Source organism: Trachymyrmex cornetzi, unplaced genomic scaffold (genome assembly GCF_001594075.2).
Source record: "Trachymyrmex cornetzi isolate Tcor2-1 unplaced genomic scaffold, Tcor1.1 scaffold18, whole genome shotgun sequence".
NCBI classification, from domain to species: Eukaryota; Metazoa; Arthropoda; class Insecta; order Hymenoptera; family Formicidae; genus Trachymyrmex; species Trachymyrmex cornetzi.
Genome location: NW_017296418.1, coordinates 352,163 through 372,851, shown reverse-complemented (window position 1 = coordinate 372,851; position 20,689 = coordinate 352,163). Strand labels below are relative to the sequence as shown.

General features: G+C 33.1%; 1 protein-coding gene across 4 annotated transcripts in view; it reads right to left on the bottom strand.

Annotated features, from left to right (window-relative positions):
• The window catches only part of Nrx-1 (neurexin 1), a 276,011-nt gene that overhangs the window by 3,219 nt on the left and 252,103 nt on the right, over positions 1–20,689 (bottom strand). For 2 of the 4 annotated variants that reach the window (XM_018504691.1, XM_018504693.1), the window contains 3 exons: positions 3,580–3,821; positions 3,373–3,496; positions 999–1,172 (listed from right to left, as the gene is read on the bottom strand). In XM_018504691.1, the coding sequence (XP_018360193.1) occupies positions 999–1,172; positions 3,373–3,496; positions 3,580–3,821 (540 nt within the window). The remainder of the gene's footprint in view (positions 1–998; positions 1,173–3,372; positions 3,497–3,579; positions 3,822–20,689) is intronic. The other 2 variants (XM_018504692.1, XM_018504694.1) reach the window with 1 other exon arrangement.

Below are 20,689 nucleotides of genomic sequence, written 5' to 3'. Positions count from 1 at the left end.
CCCCCCCCCCCCCCTCTCTCCCCCTCTCTCTCTCATTTCAATATACACAGTACAGATTTTTTTCTAGTATAAAACATTCATCTTTTCTAAAACTTGACGATAAATCTATTATAAAATTAAAATGACTATTTTAATAAGTTGTCGCTTGTACTATATGTTTATACTATATGTTTTACTATGCTACTTGCAACGGAGAAGCTCCTTATAAACACTTTGTATTATTTTAGATATAAAGACGTGAAGACTTCTTCGAATTTAAATAGGTTAATGTGAAGTTTTATACTTGGATGTCAAAACATTATTAAGGGTTTTAAACAAACACACAGAGGCACTGTACTTGAGTAAACATATTTTATGATTGCGCACTAAAATTCTAAATTATCCGGATAGACATACGTACAAAAAATGTAATGAGGAATTCTCTATGAAAGCTTCATGTTATATGTACGAGAGAATATTTCGAAGATGTTTGTATATGATTCTATACGCGTTCGGATAAAATTAAGAAGAGTATCCAATTTGACGTTGTAACTCGACGAGGCAAATGTTATTACTGAAAGGAATGTCGCCCCCGGCAACACAGGGTAGTGCTATTTTCATGGCAGGCGATGGTTGGTGCGCGCGTCACAAAAAGTCATGAACATGAGGAAGACGCCCACATCGTATTTCCGTTACAGAGGATTCTTTATATGTATGTATATAAAGCCGATGACCGAGAACGATAAGATCGATCGATGCTCGTTCACGCGAGATTTTATATGGCAAGTTTTCTATAATTATATGTGTATATATACATAATATATATACATTGTATATAATATTAAGTTATACATCTATATATCACATAAATGATATTAATTTTTTAATAATATCAGTTTAAAGAGAATCAGAAATTCTTTAGAATGTAACATTTGTAAAATTGCATTTTGCAGCTTTCTGCTGAAAGAAAGGTATTAAGAATTATTATATAGACGGAACAATGTTCTTGGAATACGGACCGGTGGCCGAGGTGACAAAAATTTCTTCTGTCGTTCTGGAATCGCCGGAACCCTCTTCGCAATCTTCCTCGTCGTCGCAGGTTGGACGCTCTTGAATGTTTTCTTTGTGCAGCTTTGGCCTCAATGTCGTCGGCAATCGTGTAGGCGCCACGTACACTGGTGTGATGATGTCATCTGAAAATAGAAGCGGCGCAATTGTTTAAACGAACGATATTGATTACATTAGAAAGTATAATCGAAATATATAGACATATAGTACAGTACGAGTAATTACATTCGCAATAAAATCTTGTATTCTGCACCATAAAAGAAATTGCAAATATATATTTCTTACGTTGTTTTATCAAAATTTTTATCGAATAATAATTGAAGGTAATATTTATTAGTTGAAACTTGCACCATATATATTAAATTATGAACCATTCAAAAATAAATTATAACAATGTTATAAAGTATAATTCAAAGTATAAGTCCTTCCGAGAAATTTTCGGTGTAATTGGATCGCGTAGAAATTTCACGATATATATACATCACGTCGTGTTACAGAGTGACCGGATATGACGTTTGGCCATCGTCCGCAGTTATCGCGTTTCATTAACGTGACGATGTTAATTTAGTTTTTAGTTAGTCGGAGGAGATTTTGGAGCGGGACTTCAGTCTGTCGCAAGAGGTTTGCTGGAAGGAGAGAGGAGGGAGCTGTCAGGCTTTATCTCTGCCGGCCGGCGATCCTAAATATGTAAATGAATCGAAGATACAACCGGGCGAACATGAAGGCGAAAAGGTGGCCATGCCATGCGATACGTGCGATGCGTGTTGAGTGTGTATGTGATGCGTGAGCGTATACGGGGACGCCCTTCCTCTCATGTGACGCGATGCGTGCTGAGAGAAAAGTCAATATCAACGAGAGCCTAAGAGCAATTTTGCATACAGAAGCTAATCAATTAAGAACATTCATTGCCTATTCTAATTTTAATCAACTGCTTCGAATTAACTTTTAATTAACTGCTTCTTCCTACATTTTGTAGGAAAAATTACATGTCGTTAAAAAGTTATTTTATTAATTTTGTAAAATACAAGCTGCACTTTTTGGAATTGAAACGGTTTGAAAACATGTTTTTTGGTTAATTACGATTTATTTAATGGATGAATAAACGCGGTCTGTTTAATGAAAGACTGCACAATTTTGTACAGATCTTTTTGTTTCATATAAAAGTGACAATTTTTTAATTATCATTTCCTCTTATTTGTTGTACATGTGATTGGAAATATGACCTTTTATAGAAATATTTTAAATACTAACTTTTCTCGAATATATTGAGTATATAGAAAAAATAAGGAAATATAAATATCTAAACTTTTAAACAATTTTTGTAACCATATATTTTATTGTTGTGATTAATAATGTCTACGTTGAAAAATTCTGTAATTCATTGAAAAGATTTGATCAATTTTCTTAAAGAATTGAAAATAATTAAAAGATTAATTACAGGATCAAAATCTTCTTTCGTGATAAAACAAATTTTGTTGACATTACGAATAATAATAAACAAAAAAATTGTTGGTAAGTGCCGTCAACAGACGACAGTGCCTACCATTACATGTGTTAATCCATCCTTGTCCAGGGGAGTGCTAAACGTCTCTCCTTTCATACAACACAGTGGAGGGGCGATACCCGTTCTCTTATATATGGAGTGACTGATTCGCGAGCGCTTTCGAGAAAGTAGGTTTTTTGCAAATAACTCCTAATCTAACAATCCTTTTGCAAAACCGTAAAGGAAAATTTTGTTGCAAATATCACGAAGTACCTTGTTGTATAAATTTTATCTATGTACAAATGAATTCAACAAATAGCTATATTTATATTATATGTTACATATAAATTTAATAAATATATTTTATTATAATAAGTTATAACAAAAATCGTATTATTAATCTTTATTTCATGCTAGATCTGTTTTTTGGATAAATCGAAACATAATAATGTTGTATCATATGAAGATACAATATCAAATTCGTACGAAATTAAAGTTGTAATAGCACGTATATATAATTTCAGAATTTTCTCTCTCAATCACAGTTAAATACAACTGAAAATTACTACAAGTTGTTTTACAATTAATTCGCGTAATGTATGACAAAAACATGCGATATATTTCAAAAGAAATTTAAAGAAATTATCTTTTTAGAATTATATGAAAATAAATTATACCTCTAAAATATTATTTCGCGTGATAAATGTGCGAAAAAGTGTAATGACATTAATATGAGATGCCATCGAGATAAAATTACGCAACAAGACACGCACGTAGAGAAGACTCCCTCGTGGGGAAAACGTGCAGAATAGATTACTTACTCCTTCGGAAATATTACTTACACTTACCGGAGCCTGACTCGTAGATTGGAGTGCACTCCTCGTCCTCGTCATCGCCGGCGCAGCCACTTCCGGCGCCGGAGAATATGAGGTCGTCCATGACACCGGGAAACCCGGACGCCGGTGTCTACAAAGCGAATTAATTATTAAAAATTGAGCAATTATCTTGAGAATTACTCGAGATTAATTTCAAATGACATTATCACGTACCTGTTGCATTCTCTGTAAGGGCGGGGCACGATCCAGGAGACTTCCTGCTGGCAGAAGCTGAACATCTCCTCTAGTTGCAACTTTACCGTCTTTGGCAGCCGCCAGTTCTAAAATTCTGGCACCATTGACGACCAGTCCGGCTATCACGCCGAGGAAGGGTCGTTCCACTCTGCCCTTGCTGCGATTCCATCGACCGCCTACCTGAATAGTAGACTGGCTGTTGAACACTGTCAGCTGATGACCTGTCGAGAAATACACAAACCTCCTAAAGCTTATTTTTATCTTTCTTTGCGTTATTGGTCGACTTAACTATAGTCATCAATTTTGTATATTGATATTGAAATCTTTATAAATGTTAATACATTTATGAGTAATTTAACGTTTTCAACTACAAAATAATTAATCATAGCTAGAATATACAATTTTTACATTATTATTAGCTCAAGTAAGGAAGCTTTGTACAAAGTGGACGAAGTTAAATAAAGAGCAAAAGAAGGAATCTAATGAATTTTTTGACGAAATATCTTTTCGATAAACGACTCTTGTTGTGAATATTTTATATTAAGAAAATTTCACAAACTTCGTTAAACAGTTTTATTAAACTGCGTTCACGGATTGTTCACATACGAATTTTACTTTGTGTTAAACGCAATAATACATTTCACATTGAAATATGTGAGACATACGTGTATATACATATATGTATGAGCCATACAATGCGGATTATATTTGTAAAGATTTCGTTGTCAATCACGGCGATCACGCAGCTACGACTATGGATCATTTTCAGCCATTGTGACAGAATGTAAATATTTCTATTTGAAATCTCTCCTGGATTCTATCATGATTTTATCATGTCTCTGTTCGTACATCGTACACGAGCAGAGCCAGTCCCCGATGCGGTGAAGTCCGAATGTCGCTGCGCGTAAGCTTAGCGCCGAACCACTAGCCCAGTTTCTTCAAATATAAAGAAAAATCTAAATCAGGAAACCTCAGTCCTGTTTCCAGAAGTATTATTTTTAGAATAGTTTATTATAGGCCGGACCCGAAGTACTGCAAGACCGGGTCGACCTGCAGTGGGGATGGAGCAAGCCCCATACGCCCACCCTGTTCCAAAAATGAGGTTAATATTCTGAATCCCCTATGGGGATTGTATCAGATATTAAGCTGATAAGAACAGATACTACACATTTGATCTTAGCTCAAAGAGCCGAGAAGCGATAGAGACGTTTGATTTTACGGGCTTTATATACGGTTTGGAGATGAAACTTAAATACGAGAAAGTATTGCCGAGTGGTAGCCGCGTAGTGGCGAACGAAGTAACTACGACGGGCGGTCGATACCGGCGCGCCGCGCGGTACTTCCCCCTCCATAATCACAAATTTCCTCCTTTCAATCGAAGCACGTAACGTTGTTTACAGAATAATCTAAATAATTACTTTTTAATAACAATTATATTGGTTAACGTTATTCTCATGTGTATACTATACCGTTTATAAACGTTTGTAATTTTCTCGCGTCTCGCAAAAACTTATAAATATCTTGTTGAAAAGTATAGAAGAGTTTTAATTAATAATGCATTTTAAAAAGAACACACACAGATGGAGCTGTAAATTTGTTTTTTAATTTTGTCTTTATGATATTTTATTCCTAAATTACATAAAATTGAAAATTTGTCAATTTTCAATATTTTTGTTTTTAACGTTTTCATTCTATTTTAAAACGCTAAAACTTGATAAAAATATCCGATAAAAATTAATAAAAAATACTTTAAAGTGAATATTTAAGCTTCAAAATATGATTTAAAAAATTGATATGACGATTTTTCACATTAATATCGAATTTGTTGTGTGTAAAAATTTCGATTGTGTAAATATTATATTTACTTTTGCAAAAATTCTTTAATTACTACAAAGAAAAATAATTTCATCTGCAAGTATGCACTTCCATACACGTGTAAATATACACCATTTAATAATGGATCCCAAAATTATCTACTATAATTTTGTAATTTTGAATGTAATTTTATAGAGAATAATAACTATGTGAAAATATCTAAACTCATCACCGAGCTCATCACTAGTTTTTTATACGTGTGACGCAGACATGTCGAACGACAGAAGAGTAACAGTTGACACTCACTGACCAGGCATAGTCAGTCTACCAGTGTAGCATAAAAATACAGCTGGTAGACCCAACGTGTAATCAACTTCGTAAAATCGAGTTCCCATGTGCGAGCAGTGACATGCAAAGTGTCACGTGCATAAGACATGCGTCCTGAATTAACCGCTTGAACTCGTTCTTCCTCTTTTCTTATTTTCTCTCTTTCTCTTTCTATCGAGATAAGGATGTCATTGACGCCGCATTCCAATCCGAAGAAGTCCAATAAACTGTATCACTTTACTAGGGAAACATGAGCACGACGGGTGTGGTCGTGCTCCTGTCTGGCACCGGGAGTCGAATAGAGCGTGGAGCCAAATCTTTTGAAGCTGGGAACCCGTAATCTTCACTATACTATAAATCTAGAAGATCCGTGAGATTAGCGACTGCGGTATAAAATCGAAACGAGAATTTCCATATTTATTCCATATTTATTTCCCCGTGACACTAATATCTTATAAAGTTGAGTGTAATAAAATATATTTTTGGCAAAAAATGTGTTGCAAATTAAAACTGCTTGTGTATAAAGCTATAATTTTTTTTTAAGTAAGGAGATAAATCGTTTTAGAATTTGTTGCTGAGAATAAATTTGGATATGTCATATATTTCAAGTTTAAAAATAAAAGTGTAGATTTTCAGGTAATTAGCTCTTTCACGACATAATCTAAATTGATAAGTAAACTGACAGGGAAGTATGATGCACTAAGAGGTATATCCGAAAGTAGATTGAGTTGTCATGCTTAGACAAGTAGCACATTCGGCTAAAGTGAATCAGGAGACGAGAACGTTCGATATCCGCATATTTACATATTTCACATTTATACGAAGGTTCGTTATTTTTATATCTTACGCTTAAATTAAAAAAATTTTTAGATACGTTTTAAATTTTATAAATTTGTCCGTTTCCAAACAAATTCAAAATAATAAATCTAATAAGAAATAAAGTAAAATGAAACTTATCGTTATCGACAGATATTATATTAAATTAAATTTTAGAGGTGGCTTAAATAACACAATATCAATCAAAAGGAGCAATAGCCACAGCACAAGATGTTATTGTGAAGTCATATATTTAAAAATATTGTAACAATAATAAAATTTCGTAGACTTCACAATAATATCTTGTGCTGTGGCTATTGCTCCTTTTGATTGATATAGTATCAATAATAAAATTTCGTAGACTTCACAATAATATCTTGTGCTGTGGCTATTGCTCCTTTTGATTAATATAGTATTATTAGGTGTTAAACTTAATTCCTGCCGTTTTTCGTCTCCAAAATTGATTTGTTTCGAAGGGAAGCTGAATGAATACCTTAAACAAAATAATTTCCTCCATTTTCTACTTTTTCTGATTTGAAGTGACCCTTGATGGTATGGATGAGGCACCAAATTGTAGATGGTATAGTAAGGGTTAATAATACTTTATTAATAATACTTTGATTAAGGTATTTCCCTTCGAAACAAATCAATTTTGGAGACGAAAAACGGCAGGAATGAAGTTTAGCACCTAATATATTAAATCTGAAGTGAAGAGGAAGATCACGTAATCGAGGCGTTGGATTTAATCCTGGTAAAAATGAAAGGTTCCGAATTCACGACGGAGTCTCACGGATGCGCTTTGGGAACCGTCTGTTTTACGGTGAGAACGGAGAGTGCTGGGTATGGGAAACATCGATGATTCCCAGGCGGTGGTAGCGGCGTTTCGTATACGAACGTGAACAGCGAATGTAAACGCGCCGCGCACGTGCACGTACGTTTCGTTCGTACATTGGTCGGCTTGTCACTTGTCCGGTTGTGGCGCGAGACAAATGTGCACGCTTGGGAATTACAGGCTCAATTCGACCGTGGGACGTGTCTGCGTCTTTATCGACAATGGGAGCGTCAATTCAAATCACTCGATTCTGTAATTACTAGGTACTTAAAGAGCAGTTGGTACAAACCAACCTGAACTCTGTCAGACTGATGGATCCAAAATTTGCATTAATCAGAGAGAAGATTCCATTCGATCGTCTTCGACCGATAGCACGTTATCACTGCATCAGAATTAATTACTGCCGAGCCATTAATCTTCACATCTTCACGTGCCAGCTGACGATGATTAATGAGTCAAGAAAACGAGTTTTTCGTACATTTGCAGCTAGCCTGGAGCTAACTCGATGTTAATTAACAGATTTTAAGATTTTCTTAAATTATTCTACTTTTAGACATGTATTTACCCGATAATTCTTTACCGAAAGACACGTGGTAAAGAAAAAGTTTGTGATAAATTAGATAACAAAATCTCTTTTCTATTAATATACTGTTCTTGTTAATTAACTGTTAACAATTTATAAGTAAATGTTTGTTCAAATATACTTTACGATTAACTAAATTTCACGTACTTATACAGAAAAAACGATTTTGTCAAAATATTAAAAAATTCAGTTATAGATACAGATTTAAAACTAGTTCGTCGGACCATCAAAATAAGTATGTAGAACGCTTAAAAGTTAATTGAAAAAGTTTTAATGTTCCAACAATCAATTTGAGTGTCCTATAACATAATTATTTGGTTCAAAATTATTTTTAGAGCTTATATCTAGTTAAATTTTTAAATACTTCAAAATCATATATTCTTTCCATGTATAATTCAAAGTTTATCATAAATAGAATAAAAAATCAAGGGCGTCTTTTATTATCTAAACAATATCTTTATTTTAGACCGTATATGTGAGAAACACAATCAATACTAGAATTTAAAAAATGCCTAAATTGACAAGCAATTAATAATTTGATGCTACCATCATATATTATAAAGATGTTAATATGTTAAAACTGTTAATAAATTATACTTTTATTATCTATTTACTTTAAACTTTTCTAGTACTTCTCACGAATCTCCAGGTTTTTCCTGTATAAAATCTTTCTTCGATACTTTGGTTGCCTCGGTCTCCAAGCAATAAGAGCAATACACAAAGAGGCGCCGCGGGAATCGGCACGCTCGACCAGTCTCTGAATCTTGCCTGGTAGGTTTAGAACGACCTTCAGATTCCAAGGCTGTTCCTAGCGCACGAGCGCAGCTTAGGTCGACTACCATCTCGCTATGCTTGCCTGGTTCTTCTAAGCACTTAACTTAGAACGACTAACCTGTCTGATGAAGCGCGGACATTACCGCTGAATCTATTCCCCTATTGGTAATGTGTTACAACATGGGCATCAAAGAAGATACGATTTTTTAACAAAGATTTTTTTATCTGCATTTCATTTCTATTATTTAGATTACGATTGAAATCAAAATGTGATAAAGATGTTGTATCTTTTAGGTTAAAAGGAAATATAGTTCAAAACTTATCAAACTTAAGAGAAAGTTTTCACGAAACAATGTGTGTAATGTTTTTCTTTGGATTTTATTGATTGTTAGCGCAATAATCAAAACGATACTTTTAGTAATTATTAATATATTAAAATAAATTATTCAAAATGAATTAATAAATTAAATGTTAACGTCAAGTAATCGCTTTATTTTATTAAACTCAATATTTTTACATATAAGAAATAAAACAAAAACTGCTTAAAAATTTACTCTAATCGTCGTCAAGTTATCAAGAGAAAAGAGAAGAGACAATTACTCGCTTGCTGCATCTCTTGTCCCAGGTAGGTTCTTGTTATATACCTTTTAGGTCGTCTCGGAGTAGGTATGGCCACGACGATAAATTCGGTGTATTAGGTCTAACAAATCCCCTCCCTCTAAAAAAAAGACGATCATAGAGGTGACGGATTCCGAAATCGTGAGAAAAAAGTCTCGTAGCGCATTCTTCGCCGGTTTTCTCATGACGCGCCCGCGCGCGCTTCTCATCGCTTACTGATACAAAAAATAATGAGATTTCGGAGGCATAACGGCGAGACTCGAGCGTGAGAAGATGCTGAACTTGGGGCTGAAATCGCCACTCCGTGCACCAGGCACGTATCAAAGTACAGGAGCGACTCCTATCACGTGTCCTTTGGAAGGTTCTTCAACCTTCTAGCCACGAAGGTTGCGTGCAGGGTGATTCGTTATTGGTGACGACGACTCTACGTGGGAAAGTAACGTGAAAAATGTACAAGTCTTTCACGTGAGAGTCTTTTCTCTATTCTCGAGAAAATCTACTCTTTTCCAAGTTCATTATTTCCTCCTCTTTCATTTCATCGAGCACAAATAATACCTAATATTACCTTAGAATATACATTGTTTGATTATAATAGCAATTGTTAAAGCATAAATAAAAGAAATTCGATATATATTGTATTCAAAAAAACGACAGAAGTTAATTAAAGCCAAACTGTTTATAAAGCATTAATAATAAAGATTTAATAAAGGGTATATTGTAGTTTTTTAAATAGAATATTGTATTTAAATAAATTTTCATTTCTAGCTTTTTCTGATTGAAACAGATTTATCAACTTATATGTACAATGTCATCGAAAATTAATAATAAAATGCCTTAAAACAAGATTTAATAATATGAAAATAAATAAAAAGTCTAATTTTGTAGATTATCAAGACTTTCCAAATTATATCACATATATCCATAGGTTCCCAGTTCGTCTTGAATCCTGTTTCGACTTCCAGACTGTAAATTACAGACTTCAAATCCGAGAACGTGTTTGCACTCTCGATGCACGTTGCAACCATTGAAAAGACAGTGTCGCGCATGTGCTTCCAGTTCGAGTTTTCTCACGAATTCCAGACGCGGGTTTATTCCCACAGGCTGATCGCGGCAACGTGAGACAGAATGTCCCTGAGGCCAGCCAAGCGATCTGGTTCGGTAGTAGGCTTGCAGACGAGCGAAAGAGTTTCGCAGTGGTTCAGCTTGCACATGCCGCTCTTATTTATCAGCTTGCGAATCGAACCCGTGTGGATTTTAAGGCAAAACTCAATTGCCCCATTCTCACGTGCAACAGATCCACGTGCCTACCCATTGGGTACAAAGAAGATAAGAGTATAAGGTAATCCCACTACACTTTCCGCGAACGGAAATCGTCATTTGGTACGATACAATCAACTTCGCTGAGCCGTACAATTAGAAGTTCCGAGAGGAATGGATCATGATAAGGGTCAAGCTTTACGAGGGGGCATTCAATTCGAGGTCGACGATCCTCGACACGGGGGGTTAAACGGCTTAAAATGACCAGCACTCGCCGGAGAGAACGAGAAAGAAAGACGACACCGTGGGAGAAGGATAAAGCAGCGTCTTGGGACAAGAGGCTGGGCTTCTTAAGCCAATTAAATTGTTCCCACGGGATCGCACCGTGGGAGAGTCTCTCCAGGAACGCAAGAACACGAGACTCGGGATTGCCAGGACTTCATCCGTTCTCAAGAAGTTTCTCTCTCTCACCTCTCTCATCCGAATATTTATTTATTCAAACAAAAATCAATTATTTTTCATATTTTGTTATTAATTATAATCATTGACACGGTTTTATATACTATTTATACGTATCTAACTAATTTGAAAGAAATAGAAAAATCGCATTGTGCAATTTTTAAATCAAAATAATAGATGCACTCGTTGTATCAAAGTATTATTAATAAAGTATTATTAATTAGTAATAAAGTAGAAAATGGAGGAAATTACTTTAATTAAGGTATTCATTCACACATCTTCCCTCCGAAACAAATCAATTTTGGAGACGAAAAACGGCAGGAATTAAGTTTAACACCTAATAAGTGATAAATCAATATAACTCATCTTTTAACCTACACAATGTCATTGGTGAGTACAAAATTTAGACACGTATTTTCTCCATTCGTAAAATATTTCAAAAAAAAATTTATAAAAAAAGGGCTTATATCTGTTCGTGTTTCAAGCGTATGTGTTACTTTAAATTAAAATTATGAATCCCTTCCTTTTCATAAATGTGAGATTAGTTGAAGAATTTATGCTACTTTCGTACTGGGTTCAAGTTTAATACGTCAACCAAGAATAATCAATTTTATATATTAAAAAATACACATATTTAAAAAATTATGCACTTTTTTTACACCTTTTATAATCCTATACTATTTATACGTATCTAACTAATTTGAAAGAAATAGAAAAATCGCATTGTGCAATTTTTAAATCAAAATAATAGATGCACTCGTTGCAAATCCGCATCCCTTTTTCGGCGACATTTAAAAAGAATATATTGGATCGTGCGACTCAATCGACCGAGGAAATCATTTACTATTCTCGCCGCGACCCTCTTCGCTCTTCCCTCTCTTCCTCTCGCGTCTTTTTTATACGGCCATACCGAGACACACGTGGAGGAAGGGAAGGAGCCCGCGTGAGAACTTGGAGAGGGCTCGTGGGAAAACCACGAAGGAGCGTGGCGCTTCTGATACCAGGGTATCATGAGAGTCCAACAAGGTACCCTCGACGTCTTGTGCATCACTCATCCCCCAACGAATCCCTTTACGACTCCCCCTATGTAATCAAGCAGGTGGAATTGAATAGACAGACGTGCAATCTGAAATTTGCATAATTTAGGAATCAGACGTAATCACGAATTGATCAAACTGATTGCATGTAAACATATAGATACATATGATATTTAATTACATATATTAATTTTTATTTATTTATACACGTATTTACGTCTATTGACTTTTACAACGTGTGTATTTATTGCACTTATTATACATTGCAATTTTCTAATGTGAAGAGAGAGAGAGAGAGAAAGAAATTTGATTTCACAATTCTATATAAACCCAAACAATGAGATTTAACATTAATAATATTTAGTAGACACACACCATATTATGGAAAAGATTATTAAAGAAGCATTTGTAGAGTTAAGAAAAAAATTATAAGCCCAAGGCGGTTGATCCGCTTTTGGAATAGGGCAGCATGAATCAATGCTTCTCCGGCCTTTTCGAGGGTTTAGGTCTGTACGAGCCCTAAGAATACGGTGAGGAGAAAATATTATGCTTGTCTGAAAGAGTCTATTCATTGGAATGATCTCGGTCAACAACGGTGTCAGGTCAGCAGGAGATATTTAGAAGTAAATTTCCAAATACCAGTGACAATTTAAATTAAACTATTATAGAAGAACTATAGTTCGTCCGTAATGTTGAATAATATTAGTATTAATAATATTAATATTAGCTTATTACTGAAAATGTGTGATAAGCTGTGTATTAATCCTATGTAAAATATATTTTTACGAATATTTAAGACTCACTGTGATGTACGTTAGTATTAAATTCTTCCTGATACTTCAATCATAATAAAGAATCATATGGAGTAGGGCGAAAGGTTCTCCAATATTTTTCAACGGATATCTCATGTATTTCAGTGAGCAGGGCAGTAGAAATGACAGGAAGTTAAAAAATCTCCTGTAAGATGGACGAGAATCCTTAATGATAGTACAATCCAATTTGTGGGCTGCTAACAAATTGTTTAAAAGAAAGATCGCATAACGACCCCCGCCCATTATGCCGCCGTAATTCATTGAGAGGTGTGAAAAGCATTGTAAATATAAATTAGTACAAGATTTTCTATTAGGCTAGCAGAAACGTCGAAGTGGTTCTTGACGAAATTCGACCTTGGCCAGGCCCTAAACGTTTGAAAAAGATCGGATTGCTATGCTAGAAAAGGCACTTTCTAAGTTGGACATTTACATTCCTCCCTCGTGTTTCATTCATCTGCATAGCATGCAAGTAATGATCACATCGAGGTATATTTTTTGCATATATTTTTTTCTCCCCTTTATTTTTTCACATATTTCATTTTTTTACGTTCATTTCTTCATGTATGTTTTTTACATTTGTATTTTTTACGATGTGTACATTTTTATTTCGTATAAAACTGTACGCAAAATTCGCAATGTTTTACTGCTATTATATATTTGCAAAAAAAAACCCGATTATATGTATGTGTAATCTTATCTGTAATCTGCTAGTCTAAAGATTAATTGTTTCCGGCGAATATTTAATCAGCAGAAAATAAAAACAAAATTCCTGTAATTATAATAATATAAAAATGTTTTACAAATAAATCAAATAAATCAATATAATCAATAATATTTTAATCCTTATTCTCGAAATGTGTTTTACAAATAAATCAATATAATCAATAATAGTTTAATCCTTATTGTCGAAATATCTTGCCAGTCTTGCGTAACGCTATGTTATATTAAAAAAGTGCTAACGGAAATTTTATAGCCTCCTCCTACCAGGTGTGCATGTCATCGAGAAAGCAGCAGTACTACTTAAATTCCGACCACGCACGCGGCCGTGGGTGTCATGAGGTACGAAATGCCGTTTGTTTCGCATCGATATTACGTCTTGTTCGATTGCATCTGATTAAAATGCATTGGTAATGACATCGTTAATGATATGTTAAGGACTGAACCGAGGCGTGAAGAACGTTGTAAACACGAATTAATCGAACACCAAATATCAGGATATCAGGAAACGCTAAGAACGTCACGCTAAGAAAGAGACACGACTCACACACACACACATATATTCAAGAAAAGATAAATTTTTGTCAATGTTTTTTCTCAGGATTCTGATCACTGCTATTGAACGTTCTTTCTCGTTTGTAAACGCGACGCAAGAAGGCTCTCAGAGCTGTTCCAGTGATAGATTATATGTATAGAGATTAGAATTTAAAGTGCACAAGTAAAATATTGCAGCACAGAAGTTTATGACAGCTAGAATGATAAAAACACTTTTTTTTACTTTAAGTAATACTTTTAAATATGTATATTATAATCTCTCTAATGTGCCCAATTTCTTCAATTCCAAATAAGTTGCGGATAATCTTATCCAGGAGATATCTTCATTGAATTCTGGCAGGTATCTCTTGGATAAAGTTATCTACAGGTGAAGAAATTGGACATAAATAATGTCTATAATATGTCTACATGCTGTAGAAGGAAATTATTGTATCTTAACGATAAAGAGAGAATTATCTAAATGCTTTTATTAGATTAAATATTTTAAATAAGTGATTCTCGTGACTCTCTTTTCAAGAACGATAGTCGTATACATCCCGATTAAAATAAAATCAATTAAGATAAATTCTGTATGACAGAATTATCACAGTAACTCACGTGACTGCTTAATCGTGATTCACATTGTTGTTATTTCTCCAATTTCCGTGATGATTTTTGTGACGATTTAAAGTCGTGATTTATATACATATACGTAGTTTAAATTTTTTACTAACAAAAATTTATTAAATATCAATTTAATATCTCATTATGAATGTTTAGTAATATGCATTAATATAAACACACAATATAATAGATCATATTTTATATTTATCAAAAGTTTAGACATTTTTTTGTGATCGTTTAGCAATTTCTATGTATCTTGAAAATGTCAGTCTGCAATTTAATGCGAGGGATTCAGTTGAGAATCAATATAATTACAATGTTACTTTACATCTCGTTAGAAAATGTGTCGAAGAATATGACACTAATTCAATTACGTTTCTCTCAAGTCAATCACGGTAACAATTGAAAGTCAATATTGCGATATAGAACGAGGTGTATAAAGGAAGAACTTGTTAAAGAGGTTCCAACAAGAAGCTATTGATTAATGGATGCTTCTTTAAGGAAGATCAGTCGAGCGTGTCATTCTTATTGGGAAAACAGAATACCATGGAAGTACTTGGAAAGGATCTTCAGGTGTAACTATACGCGAACAACATCAAATAAATATAAAATCTCGATAAAACTTATTATATAAATTAACTTTATTAAAATTCATCATGGAAAGCTTTGCATAACTTAATGCTACATCTTTTTATAAATCGATCTTTTCTGCATTTACGAAGTGCAATTGCGGTTCCTTTTTTAAAACAAAACTATGAATTTTCTATGAAATATTTTTCTAATTATCTCTTGTAAATAGTACATAATTATATAAAAAATATAAAAGTATTGAATATAGAGGAATTAAAAAACTATACAAAACAGAATAAAATTTTGTGGCAAATCAGAAAATTTTTATAACGTATCATTTTCTTTCGAAAATTTGTAATATATAATTTTTTAAAATTAAATTATTATATTTATTAGTTAATTATTTAAATTATCAATCTATGTTTTTTATAAAATAAAATATTTAATTAAAATATTTTATGTAATTTTTAATTTTTAGAGGGTCGTGAGATGTGTTATAATGTCTCGAAATTAGTGACATATATTTTACATCTGATTATAAGCTAAATATATATACATATGTTTTCTTAGAGCATGTTTATTTTAAAAATCTTTTGGTTTCTTCTAAAGGATTATGCAATATGTATAATACACACATATATAAATCATTTATATATAAATCATTTATATATAAATATATTGTAATTATTTATTTAGAAATTTAAAAGGTTATATTTTAATGAGAATTTAATATACTATAGTAAACGTATTTTATAACTATCGATATAAGGAAAAATAGAATCAACAGTGGCTGCTACACAGTTTTGAGAAATTTGTTTTAAAAATAAGTATGACATCTTTTTAGAAGACATTACACAAAAAATGTACTAAATAATAAATATCGTTTGAATAGTACTAGCTGGACATTTACTAAGTGTAAATATATATATTTATATTTGGTACAAGAATCATTAATTTGAATTAACAATTATCTTTTTTTATTAAACAGTTATTTACTGTAAGTAAATATTAAGTTAGTATTATTGAAAAAAATATGTATAAATTGAGGTTTAATAAATTGTTTTTGATGTAACAATCTTCTCTTTCCTTATAATAATCTAAAATATCTGTGAGAGAGAACGCGTATAAGAATTGAGATTCTCAACTTTTTATTTATCAGGGTTATCAAATTTTCAGCAGTCACAAAATTCTTCGATAGCTTTGCAAGCTTCGTATTCTATTATCTCAAATATGCAAATGTTTTCGTTATTATTTTTATAAATTTAGTACTGAAATTAAGAGAAAAATAAATCCAGAGACAGACGGAAAATCAATTAAAGCAAATTTAAGTAATTTTAGTGAGAACTTATGCTATATTAATTTATAGCCACTTTAATAATCTCAAATGAAAACATATCATTATATTAGCAATCATATATGTATAATTAGCTGAAAAATTTAACAACTAGTAAACTACGTTCTTGATCTAACGCGCTGATTAATTACGGAAGCGCAATTAATAGGATTACTTAATAACCGTCTTACGGGTATCCGCGTCCCGAAGAAGCTTCTTAGCACCGAATGATTCCCTAGTAACCCTGAGAAGATTCGATCTCTCTTCGAAGCTGCTTTCTCACGCCCGTTGCGACTCGTCCTTCGATTCCCACGAGCCTAACGGATGAGGCTTTGCCTTTCCGTGAAAAAAAAAAGAAAAAGAGGAAGATCCACAGTATCTTCCGAGAACTTTGATACCTTGGATCTTTCAACGATAGTGAATGGGGGTGGACATCGTGGAATTCACACGGTAACGCTTAAGAAGGATTTTATCAACAAATTTTTGCAATTGTTTTGCTTTAAAAACTTTCATGATATAATATTAAGAGAAATTCTTTATTACTCAATAATTTATTTTAACCCTTAGAATAATTATACATATGTGATATATAGTCTAAATCACATTACTAGATGAGCATATTTCTTCATTTCTAACAATTAATGATCAAAATGAGAAAAATATCGTAATAATATATTAATGTATTGTCTTAGTAGCTATTGTGTTTATATCAATTATTGTGTAAATATATTTGAATATCATTTTAAATAAATTCAGATGCACAGGAAGACAGAGGATTTGAATTTTGTCCATTTAGTACTCTATTGCAGAAAATAACTTTAGTATAATAACAATGCCTTTTTATATATTGATCGACAGGGATTGTTTTTGCGACATGAAAGTATGAAAGAGTAGAAGAATATCTTGTATGAAAATGATTTTAAAATACATGAAGAAAAGTAGAGATAACCTTTTCTGTCTTCAAGACAGTCTGTCGACAAGAAAGTATCTTATCGCTTTATGTATGTTTCATGATGTGTATTATTTTGGCGCGACATCGAATTTAGTCTCCCTCGCCGTGTTAGGAATTATCGACACGAAATTCTACGGGTTCAAAGGTCCTCGTCTATATACCGCGCGCGGAGGGAAGATCGCGAAGGAGGATTCAAGGTTCGAACCCTCTCACGACCCCTTGACTATATCAGAGGACGCCTTCGTCGAGGACGCCGAGATCCTGCCTCGAGCGTGAGAACGATTCTCGCCCACGGTCAAATTCCGTCGATCGAGTATTAGGACATCAGGGTAACGCAAGAAGAAACTTTAAGACGCGTCTGACGGAGTGATTAAGAAAAACGGAAGCTCGCATTTGTATAAATAAAATAGGAATGAAAAATATCGAACGTAAATTTAATGTTCCAAGCTAGTTTCAATGATCGACCAATATTTACATGATTAAAGAAAAGTATCTCAACGTATGCTTTTATCAATTTTCTGGGATAACTGTTGAAAATGTAAAACATATTTTTTAACTTATAATTTTGTTACAAATTAATGTTTAAATATTCCAAAATAAATAAAAATTTTATAGGTATTATAATAAAATGAAACATTTCTTGCTGCCAACGACAAATTTAACATATCTTTTCCATAACAATACCGAGTATTAAACAAAATAAATAAAAATTAATTCAGTTTAATTAATTTTAATGTGAAAATTAATTAAAATTATCATTAACATTCTTGCTGCATGCTACCAAAGATAAATTTTCATTTAAATTTATATATTACAATTAGACAATTATTTTTAATAATTTGTATCAATTCTTTTTATAATAAAATAAATGAGAAAATAAATAATATTTTTTCATCTTCTCCTCATTACATTTTCAGAGCTATAATTGGCCATAGTAAATTCGTAAGTAGACATACCTAAAATAAAGTTTTCTATTTATAGCTTTGAACTAACTTTCACTTAGCGTCAATGGTACATATGGGTGAGTTAAAACGACTCGAAATAATGGGCAGAAGAGGCTATTATTCCTACATTAGAATGCATAGGCGTTCCCATAGGGACGCGGATTACATTACCCCCAGGGTACACCATGAATAGAGTTCCTTAATTAGAGACCAGGGTAGCATGGAATTCGAAGAAGCGTTCTCGAGTCCTAGGCGTGGTTATCGAATAATTTCGTACTTGAAAAGCAATCGCAAATCACATAATTATCAATACGTTTAATAATAAATTTAAAAGCAGACTTCAGAAACAGAAATATTGGTTTTAATATACGAGACTATTGGTAGATTAATTTTTCTACCTTTACTTTTTTATCAAAAGAATTATAATGAAATATGTGTCATTGTGATATAAAAATTTTTTGAAAGAAGGATAATGCATTACACGTGAATTTCATGGAAATCGTTGAATTTACGAGCGGTAAAGTCGATAGGTTACTTTTTAGTATAAGAATATACTGCATAGAAGGTTCGGGGCTCATAGAAACGAAAGGGTTGATCCTTCTAGTCGAGTTGATCTACTTAGATATCAGGAAGATAGGACGATCGAAGAGGATGCATGGGATCTTTGTAGGATGTCGAGGGTTTTATTTCCAACCCTCGTTTATCTTCATGTGATCGATAATTCTTTATTTGTTTCTTCTATTAATATGTCATAGTTAACAATTTGAATTTTTAAAAATAAAGAATCAAACTGTTAACACAGATGCTTGTGCTATGTTAAAATAAATATATCTGTACACGTAAAACATTTGGATACGTTTGTAGGTATAAATATGGCAGGATATTTATGTGTTGTCGCAAAAGTAAATATTAATCGTAGAATTCTAATATTCAAGTACCACGTGTCGTTCGAACTATTTTATGATGGGGATAGCATGGAGGGTAAGAAGTGGCACAGGGGTTGAACACGTGGCCACCAGAGCGAGGAATGTAATGAGAAAAAAGGCCTACCACGTGACCTTTTCCATCAGAGATGTATGCGACGTAAGAAGGTTCCGCCCGAGCTTTCCTTTAAAGGGGTTGGTTTCAATTAGTCTCTCGAAAGGGTGCTTCAATTGAGGTGGTTAACCCTATTATTGTCGACCGCGTCTTTAATGAGCAATGTATATTCCATTCTTCTTAGCGTCGGTTATTTAGTTTGAAAACAGTTGATTATTCTGTACTCTCTTTTTTCTTTCTTTTGAACGAAAATAATTATAGTTTGAATGAATAATATAGTTCAATTAATTTCGACGATATATTCCGAGATATCTTTTTTTTTAATAATAATTTATTAAAAGTGGAGAAATAAATAACTTCACTTCTAGCACAAATCTCGTTTTGATAAATAAAAAAAGAATATTGTTTGAAGTGTGAAAACTTATCCGTCGTATAGTGTCACTGACACTAAACACATTATTCATTTCTCGAGTGTTTTGCAATACCATTTATACTTCAGGCGCTTTTGATTTTTTATTAATCTTATAAAATTATTCTTTATTGTGTCTTAAGAAACAAGTCTGCCGTCTGGTGGCTATAATCATGTTTTGCTATAGATACTTAAAATATTACTTTTTTTAAATGTATCTATATCTTCGTCTATATGACGATCGAGAAGACAGTACACACGTGAGAGAGAATACGTGGCTTGAGGATAAGCAATCTTCCACACATGAAGCAGAGCAGTAGAAAGCGCGAAGAGGATTCTCTTCTCGCTTTCATTGCAAGCCGCATGATATGCGAATTACATGGGGTGGAGAGTGGGTAGAGGGTCGTATGTGCTTCAGAAAAGATCGAATTTCCTAAGCTTGCGCGAATTTCTAATGATAAAGGTGGCAGGGTGAATGTCATCAGACTAGAATCTACACAGTAAAAAATCGTGCGTCCATATGTAGAATTTTTCTTGTGTTACCACATTTTAATTATTACTTCAATGTAAAATTAACATACAACTGATATGTTATTATTTTTGTAACATTTTGATGTGTTAGATTCATGTCACCTTTC